Consider the following 9,848-nt stretch of genomic DNA (forward strand, 5'->3'; position numbering starts at 1 on the left):
CGCTAGGTTCACCTCAAAACTAGCTCCCCGTTGGGATGGCCCTTTTCTTATTGATGAAAAACTTTCACCACTAACTTACAGATTGAAATGTGTTAAGGGTGGGAGAGTTCTCAAAGGCACGTTTCACATTCATGAATTGAAACAACACATTGAACGTGTTGCCACCCCTTGTCCTAAGAATCAGCCTTTAGCGCGTGATGCCGAGTCTGACCTTAAGGAGGTCATAGAACCTTCCCCTGTCGTGCGTATTGCCGACCAAGAAACTACCCAGGTCATAGAACCTTTGCCAGTCGTGCGTACTGCCGACATTGATAAGTCTTGTAGCGCGTTATACGATGATAGTGAACTCTCTGCCGATTTAAGCGACAATGAACACCCCTCTAATTATCGTAGCCTCAGACCTCGCAGTCCAGTAAATTAATTGCTTCTAGGAATTCATTCCTATTTTTTTAACTAGTACTAGTATAGATTTTTTTTAAATTTAATTGCCCCTTATTAAATTTACCATATGATGTTCTGCCCTGTTTTAATTTGTTTTATTTGTAATCTAATTTAGGTAGGATAATAACTGTATAAAAGTAAAACTCAAAAGCAAGCCATGTACCTAGGATATAAATTATTTAATATACTACCCACGCACCTTAAACTTGAAGAAAATTCGATTAAATTTAAAAAGCAACTAAATAAATGATTACTGGAACATGATAGTGAGATAGCTAACCTTTTGTAAGAAACTACACTCTTTGTATATATATATTTAATAAGTTGGAAACAAGCCATAAAAAAAAATTGTTAAATCTGCACATTACAATTATTATAACTAACCCCACTACGCACACGCTTTAAGCATATGTAGTGGGGTACAATGTAATTAATTACGAAAGAAAACAGATGTAAAAACAGTTCAAAGCATAATAAATAATAATAATAATAATAATAACAAAAGTGGATGAGGGGAAAAGTATGAAAATGGCCAAAAGTCGCGAGTCATCAGAGTTTCGCCGTAGTTGACCGTTTTATTGGCGTAGCTATACTGGGCATGTTCACTCCCTTAAGATAGGTCTTGTGTTAATTCGCGGTTACGCGGTTACCGTCGTCTGCTATTGTGTATTCTAGAACCTCGATTTGTGTTTGTAGTCAGGATAGAGTAGCTGGTAATGTTTTAAAAGGTATTTGAAGGAATAATATGGATTTAAGTAAAGTTATCGAAGCAATATAAAAACACATAAAACTAGATACGTTTAAAACAAATCTCAGTAATTTAGCTATAGCGCGACCAGCTTGCGTCGTGATGCGCGTGATCGAGTGGGTTATGGTTAAACCAAGGAGCATAAATGTCTGAACTACTTTCAGTCGCGAGTTTGCAAGTCCATAGTCACTAGTAAACTAAATAGTTATTGGCGAAACTTTGATGTCCGCGTTTTTTAACACAGACTCTATGGACATTGTCATACTTTCCCCTCTCATCCACATTTGATAATAATAATTGTCGCACCATTTCTTGGGCCGTTATAGGTCCTGTAATTTTTATTTTGTTTTTAGCGCGCTCTAATACCCTGTAGAGGTAAGCGGTGACCCGCAATAGCTTGCAAATGGTTCCATAATTTCTGTTAATTAAGGTGTTTAGGTTTCCTTTCTCCTGAGATCTAGTTATCAAGTTAATAATTTTTCTTTTTTCTAGTTCTACGGATTCGGGGCTAAATTCCAACTCTATATTTTTATCTTGGGACCAATTTGATTTAGATTCCTTTAACCATTGTGGCCCTTCCCACCAGAGTTTACTTTGAGCTAAGTTTTCCACTGTCACTCCCCTAGTGGGTAGGTCCGCCGGGTTTTGCAGTCCAGGGCAATGTGACCAACTGTTTGGGTCTGATAACTCTTGAATTTCTTTTACACGGTTTGACACAAAGGGTTTCCATGTGTCCGACTTTTCCTTTGTCCAATGTAAAGCTGTTGTGGAGTCTGTCCACATGAAAATCGTTGTGTTTTTATGGCTAAATTCCTCCTTGACGTAATTAACCAATCTAGCGCCTAAAAGGCATCCCATTAATTCTAGCCTAGGTAGGGTTAGTGTTGATTCTTTTAGGGGGGCTACCCTAGACTTGGCAGTGATTAGTGCTGTACCAACTTTCCCTGATTTTAATTCAAATCTGACATAAATAACCGTAGCATAAGCCCCTTGACTAGCATCGCAGAATCCATGTAATTCTTGAGATACAATATCGTCCTGGCTAACTCCGTAAAAATGTCTTGGGATTGAGATATTACGTAATTTTGGTAATTCAAGAGTCCATTTGCTGAAGTCTTGAGCCAGATTTGGGGGTAAGGTTTCATCCAAACCTAATTTTAGTTTCCATAGAACTTGCAAAAGCATTTTTGCTCTATTTGTGTAAGCCGATAGTAGACCGACAGGGTCAAAAATTTGTGCTACGGTACTTAAAACTTCCCGTTTGCAGATTTTTCCGGTATTAATTAACTCAAATATTTTTGTTAAATCAAAAGAAAAGGTATCGGTACCCGTGTTCCATCTTAATCCCAGAACCATTAGAGTTTCAGGCTCCGTTCCTCCTTCAAATAAGACTATTTCGTTTGCGTCATTATTTTCTAGCATTCTGTGATCGCTATCTGCCCACATTTTCCTTTAAGGCGGATGCCCACTGAGGTCGCTCGAAATTTCGCGTTCGCTTAAAACGCGTTAACGCGGATGTATTTCAAACGTTTCACGCGAAAACCATTCACACCGGAATTTTGCTTCCCGCTGGAGTCGCGTGAAAAAAGTGTAATTTTAGTTTTGAATGAAAAAGAACAAGAAAAACTAATGGTCAAAATGGGTTCGAGAAATTTTTCTCAAAAGAAAGCAAAAAGGGGACCTTCATAATTTGTTAGTGGATCTCGAAATTTCCGATCACAGGGGTAGATTTTGCAAAGGCTTAAGCCGAGAAGGTCATCGTATTCAATGGCTCATAATGATCAAGCCCGAATGTTGATAGAAAATTTTTGTACTAATAATTTAACAGTAATTAGTTCAATACAACTCTACCCAAAGACTTTAAGTAAATAATATTCACTCACAATCCGTATTCATTGCCAAAGCAATGGATCGCCATGAATTCCAATGCACTTCTCTTTTGCGGTGATTTTGATGTTTAAAATTATCAATTCTTAAATTAATTAATCAAAACGCGTCTTGGATTTAACCAAGACCTACAAAGTATCGATAAGAACAAGGTTAATCACTTGACTGAATGCGCAGATATTGAAACTTTTTTTTTAATTAAAACTTACATGCTTAAGAAAGTATGTTCCATCACCCTATTCCATTGAATAAACTTACTTTACTGGTAGTAAATTTTTTCCCTCTCAATAATTTGAAAAATTTACTTATCTCGGGTTTTCGAGCACAATTCCATTCCCCGAAAACATTTTATAACTACATTTATTATCACTTTTAAGAGAGTACGTGTATGACATTGTGTCGTTAATAGGTTGCTAACATATCCCCGTTTATGCCCTGAACGCTCCATAGTGAAACCTTTTGTTAATTTTAGTGCAAATTTCAACAATGGCAGCACATTCAACATGGACGTTATGATTTTTACTCTTGGTTAAACTGACTTATGTTAATAGACCACTTCGACATGGGAAGACACGGGGGTAAAACTTTGCCTTCCATCTCGCTCGAGTGAGTCGAGTCGATGGAAAGATCATAAATAGAGCAGAGACGGCGAGGGGTCAAACCCCCCCCCCTCCCATATGTCCCGATACTAAGGATTGACATCTCTTTTTTACGTAAAAAGGGTCTATAGCAACGGTACGACAGACAATGGTCAAACGGTTCTGCCATGGCGTTTCTATGGTTCGCAAGCAGTAGGGGCGTGCATGATATTCGTAATTTTTTGATTTTCTTTGTTGTAATTGTTAACTTAAGCGTGGTCGTAGCCTGAAATTTATGACTTGGTTATTTTGAAAAATAGCCCGCGTTCACCAAGTCGCGTGATCTACGACGCTGTGGCTCGACTCTGCTACTTAGTCTGTATATCTTCAGGAACAAGGATATGCATTAACGGTTTTTAAAGGAATATTGGATTTTTAAACTTGTCGCTGCGAATCTTCCTATAGTAAATGTTGTATTTCTAGTAGCCCCAGAGACTTCTGGTAGCACTCTTTATGCATTTGGTAGAACAGTTTTATAGAAATTGAAATGGTAGAAGATATTTATAAAATAAGATTTGTTCGAATATTTAAACTTCAATTTGGTCGAATTATTTCGTAGTTGTCCTATTTCAAGGCGAGGAATGCTCTCAAAAACAATTACTATTTGCTGACGAATACCTTAAAAAGTGATTCACACAGAATTCTCGAGCAGCTTAACGCGTAATTGAGTGGGCTATTGCCTTGGTGACGAGGCCAGCGAAAGACAAGGCATGAGAATGGCACAAGGCGTACTTCTATCAAGGGAGGTATACAACTATACATCCTCCTTGTTCGTATCGGGCGCAGCAGAAGCTAAAGCAGACTACCCCCTAATCGTTTTTTCATTGTTACGTGTAGTTACTAGTTATGAGGTATTTTTCCACACGAAAACTCTTAAAAGTGATAATAAATGTAGTTATAAAATGTTTTCGGGGAATGGAATTGTGCTCGAAAACCCGAGATAAGTAAATTTTTCAAATTATTGAGAGGGAAAAAATTTACTACCAGTAAAGTAAGTTTATTCAATGGAATAGGGTGATGGAACATACTTTCTTAAGCATGTAAGTTTTAATTAAAAAAAAAGTTTCAATATCTGCGCATTCAGTCAAGTGATTAACCTTGTTCTTATCGATACTTTGTAGGTCTTGGTTAAATCCAAGACGCGTTTTGATTAATATCTGTTACTTCGGTCTTAATTTTTATTAATTTTGCGTACATGCGGTGGTGATTAATTTATTTCAGTGCTCATTCCCGCTAGCTGCAGAAAAGGAAATAGTTTGTCATTCAATAGACTGAGAGTTATTAGCTAAGGGGACGTCACATCAATATTTTTAGTCTTAATTTAAGCTGATGAAATTCGTAGATATACGAGGGTGTGATGTCATGACAAAGATTTTAGTTCGACTATTTCTGATGAACCCAGACCAGAATATACCAGTTGCTTTCACGTTAATTTTGAACCCCATTTCCAATGTCATTGTGTCAACAAGATCTTATTCAGAACGGATATTTCTCTTAACCTTTACACGAGATTCAACATATAGATTACCATCTTTTGTGATTAACTTTAACCTAATTTAAGAAACTAAAATAGTAATTTTTTTTGTTAAAAGTGGCATTAAATAAGACAACTAGCAATAATTTGGCAATATTTCAGGGGAAAAGAAATACAATTTTGTAGTGTTTTGGAAAAGCTGGCAATATCATAATAATTATAATATAATATAAATATAACGCGTCTTAAAAAGATTTTCTCTTCCGTATAGTGTGGTAGTTTGGCATATTTTATTTTTCGCTCTGTCCTTAAGTACAATTTTAATTGGATTTAGCCATTGGGATAGATGATAAATGATTAGCCAGCGTACTACAGGAGTCTGGCAATGGAACTGTGCTTAGATTTATCATTGAATATAGGAAATAATAGGATCAACAAATTATTTAGTAGTATTTATGAAACTAATGGTAACTATTTTACCTTTGATAAATAAAGTGAAATGAGAGTTACAGTAGTTTATTGATGACAAAAGTTAGGGTTAATAGTATTATTTATTTTATATAATAGTTAAAATATAAATTGTAATTTTTTAAAGTTATGGCTGTTCAGTAATTACTTAAAAGTCATTAAAACAATAAATTGCTTTAAGAATATTTTTGCTAAACTTTTTTTTCAAAGTTAAAACACGTATGATTATTATTTTATTGGCATGTGCTAAAGATTTATTTTAAAAACACATTTGGTTTGATAATTGCTACATTTATTTATAGGACGCAATTTGGAATTGAATTTCCCTGGTTGTTATTTGTATTCATTATAATTATTTTCCAGTAAATAAAAATTTTATTTTTCACGTTTAAAGCTAATAGTTGCGTATTTTTTAAAGGGTTTCATTCGTAACTTTATAAGGAAAATTATTTTGGACACCAGAAAGGCTTTTGAGAATAATTAGTGATAGCGTCCTAACTGTCAAAAAATAGACCTTAACAGGGAAAAGCTAGGAATAACTATAATTAATTTTAACTGAATCTAAAATGTAAGTTTCACTATGAATACATGAGAGGGATTAAAAAAATGTTCAAAGAGAGTCATACGTGAAGGTTGGATTTAAAAAGTGTGAAAAGTTCAACATTAACGTTAGAGCACCAATAATCATTTTGTTAATCTCTCAAGTGAATAATTCAATGATGAAAAAATATTTATACACATGTAATCCTAGGACTGTAAAATTGAGAATATATAATAGCCAGAAAAATAGTAAGCATGGGTTTTAATGTTAAATTATTTTGTTATAAAAAAGGGAAGGGGGAGTTTGTTAAAATACTGCTAATATACTTAAAGATGCTTTTTAAAAAGGGTAGTGATTTGTTGGTGTAGAATCTGCAGTTTAGCTCAGAGAGTTAATGAAGCGCCTTGTATTTCGTTAGTGACATCTTCAATCCAGTTGATTTATTTTTTTTTCTATATTTAATACTATTGAACTAAGATGGCGTTAGTGGTTAATGTCATTAATTGGTAGCTTTTTTTACTGGTTCCATCGCGCTTGGTTTTGTTTTATTGATGTAGAGTCTGCAGTTTAGTTCACAGTTAATGAGGAGCCTTGTGTTTCACTATTGAACTAAGATGGCGTTAGTGGTTAATTTCATTAATCGGTAGCTTTTTTACTAGCTCCATCGCGCGTGATTTTGTTATGTTAATGTAGAATCTGCAATTTAGTTCAGAGAGTTAATGATGTGCCTTGTGTTTGGTAGCGACATCTCCAGTCCATTTTATTTTGTTTTGATATTTATTACTTTTGAACTCAAATAGCATTACTGCTTAACGTCATTAATTGGCAGCTTTATTTTACTAATTCCATCGAGCTTGTTTTGTTTGGCAAACGTCCGTAAAATAACGTTCATAAGGCGTTTCGATGGAAATTTAAATTGAAGTCCAAGGTGATTAGGCGGTTAATCACAGTTGGGTTTTTTAGAGTTACGAGTGAAGTACTTGAGGTCTAATCGGGTGGTGAAGGAGGGGGGATTTGGGGTATTTCACCACCCGCGGACACGGGGTAGTCAGTTCCTGTAGGGTAGGCATGCTGACAAGTCCCTTATTCCCTCAAAACTTTGTCGCCCAGAAGCTTGGCTTACAGGAGTGCTTCCACCTTAATTGTGCAATAAAAAATTTAAAATTTGCAAAAATATACTATGAACATCTTAAATCTAATCAAATGGTACTACAGAATTGATGGAAGGCAAGTATAATAAACGGTCCTCGTTTCATTTGATTGTATTTTTTGAAGTCTTCATAAAAATTTATATTTTCTATGGTTAGATCAGTTTGAATTTCGGCAGTTTTGTATGTATTATTGCTTGTCTGACTCGATGCCTCCACCATTTTAACATTAGCTTGAACAGATGCATTTAAAAAAAGTGGTACGCATTGACAAGCAACTTCAGCTCTTCCAGAATCTTCAATTCTGTCTTCAAGAATGCTTATTTCCATAATCACAGAATCATCTAGACTGTCTACCGTTAACACAGAATCATCTTGACTATCTTCCGTTAACACAGAAACGAAGAGATCATTTCCCAATGATGACATTGAGATCGCATTTTCACTTTTTGATTCCAATTCTCTCTTCTTCTCAGAACGCTCTAAATACCGATTATGTAAATCTAGTCTGGATTTTGGAGATCTTAAGCTTTGCACACTTCTATATCCCAGGAAAAGTGATGGAACCCAATCAGGGTGCGTCTCATCTTCCAAATTTGATGGTTTTCCTAAATTAAAATACATTGCATTAATGAAAAAATTTTAAAACTTGTACCATTTCTTTAATTTTAGTATTTCTTACCTGAAATAAAATGACGACTACATATTCTATGCCATTTCTGTATTAGATCAAAAGTTGAAATTTTTTTTTCAAGATGAAGGGCGTTAACCCAAGCCTGCCTTCTTTTACGCGAAAGTTCTTCAATATAAGGCCCATATTTCTTATTTACACAAGGAAAACAGTAAAACGAAATCCCCTTATCTTTTTCCGTGCGACTTTTACACTTAAAAACTGAACAATAAACCATTTTTAACTAAAATATTAATTAAAATTGCTAAGCCTGTGCCACTCTATGAGGATTTTAAAGGAAAACTCATTTGTCGTCTGCTACGTCAGACTCACTCAGAATCTGGCAGCCCGAAACCGGAAATAAGCACAGGACAGTGGACATTGTCTAATAAAATTTTAAAATGTCCCATAACTTTTTTTTAAACTATGGACAGTTTGACCAATGAGTATCCCGAAATTTTGATATCTTGACTATGGAGAAGCGACAATATTTTGGCACGCACACTCCAGTTACAATGTCCTATAAATTTTCGAGTCAAATAGGGGGTCACTGGACACACGTCCTATAAGAAATATTTCTTATTTCCAACCCTGATTGCAAACCAGCAAAAACAATTTTGATTGGTCGGTTACGAAAGTTCTAAAGACCACCACTAACCTAGCTAGCGCTGAAGACGAATTATTGGGGGCAGCACTGTAGAGCGTCTTTTTTCAAAAAAATTAATAATCATAACTGTCAAAAAATATAAATTTAATAAACCAAAACTTTTTAAAATGTATTAAACCAAAAATATTTAAAAATGTAATAAAACAAAAAATATTTAAAATGTAACAAAATAAACATTAATAAAACTTGTTAAGTGTTTGAGATAAATTATAAATCTGGGGTCCATTAGTTAACAAAATAAGGTGTGCTGTCATTACTTTCCTTGGAAAATCACTGTTAACGACAGTGCTTTTTCTTATGTTTAATAGTTTGCAAGATAAACAAAGATGTTACGTTGGCGAGAAATATGTGGATATCTTCTGTAGAAAGCGTGGTTTTTCATAAAGCCTTACCTAATTTAAGATTTTAATCATTTGGGTAGAATTATTAGTTCAAAATATTCCTAAATCCAATTACAGTCAAAGCTTCCTGACATTTAAAATGTAGTTTGGTCTAAAAGCTATAAGGAGCTAACAACTGGCTAGGGGGAACAGATAGTCTGACGTCACACAGCCCCTCTCTGGTTGGAATTTTTGCGAGTAGAATACTGTTTCCAACCGTTAGGGGGGATGAAACTCCAGTAAGAGATAGAAGGGTGTGACGTTTCAGGGTCAGAACTGTTAGCTCCCTATTGTCTCCGTCATGAGTTCCCATATCAGAAGGGGAAAAGAAGTATTATATTCTTCCCCATAATATTTTTCAAATTATTATTAATTTATTAATTTCTTTATCAACTTGCGTTAATCATTTCCTTCCTAACATAACTAATTAAAAGATTATTAATTTCTTTATCAACTTGCGTAAATCATTTCCTTCCTAACATAACTAATTAAAAGATTATTAATTTCTTTATCAACTTGCGTTAATCATTTCCTTCCTAACATAACTAATTAAAAGATTATTAATTTCTTTATCAACTTGCGTTAATCATTTCCTTCCTAACATAACTAATTAAAAGATTATTAATTTCTTTATCAACTTGCGTTTATCATTTCCTTCCTAACATAATTAATCAAAAGATTATTAATTTCTTTATGAACTTGCGTAAATCATTTCCTTCCTAACATAACTAATTAAAAGATTATTAATTTCTTTATCAACTTGCGTTAATCATTTCCTTCCTAACA

The 9,848-nt window shown here is 34.4% G+C and overlaps 2 protein-coding genes across 2 annotated transcripts; both read right to left on the bottom strand.

Moving 5' to 3' along the window:
- Positions 1-792: 792 nt before the first annotated feature.
- On the bottom strand, positions 793-2,635 carry LOC149712148 (uncharacterized). Its single transcript, XM_089855973.1, has 2 exons — positions 1,556-2,635; positions 793-798 (listed from the first exon to the last, which is right to left on the bottom strand). Exons 1-2 carry the CDS (start codon positions 2,633-2,635, stop codon positions 793-795), a joined length of 1,086 nt encoding a protein of 361 aa, XP_089712099.1.
- Positions 2,636-5,456: 2,821 nt separating this feature from the next.
- LOC149712149 (uncharacterized) lies at positions 5,457-8,253 on the bottom strand. Its single transcript, XM_089860725.1, has 3 exons — positions 8,028-8,253; positions 7,411-7,953; positions 5,457-7,334 (listed from the first exon to the last, which is right to left on the bottom strand). Exons 1-3 carry the CDS (start codon positions 8,251-8,253, stop codon positions 7,246-7,248), a joined length of 858 nt encoding a protein of 285 aa, XP_089716851.1. The 3' UTR covers positions 5,457-7,245.
- Between the last annotated feature and the right edge of the window lie 1,595 nt (positions 8,254-9,848).

Source organism: Phalangium opilio, unplaced genomic scaffold (genome assembly GCF_054372755.1).
Source record: "Phalangium opilio isolate 3A_F unplaced genomic scaffold, DU_Popi_V2 ptg000011l_1, whole genome shotgun sequence".
NCBI classification, from domain to species: Eukaryota; Metazoa; Arthropoda; class Arachnida; order Opiliones; family Phalangiidae; genus Phalangium; species Phalangium opilio.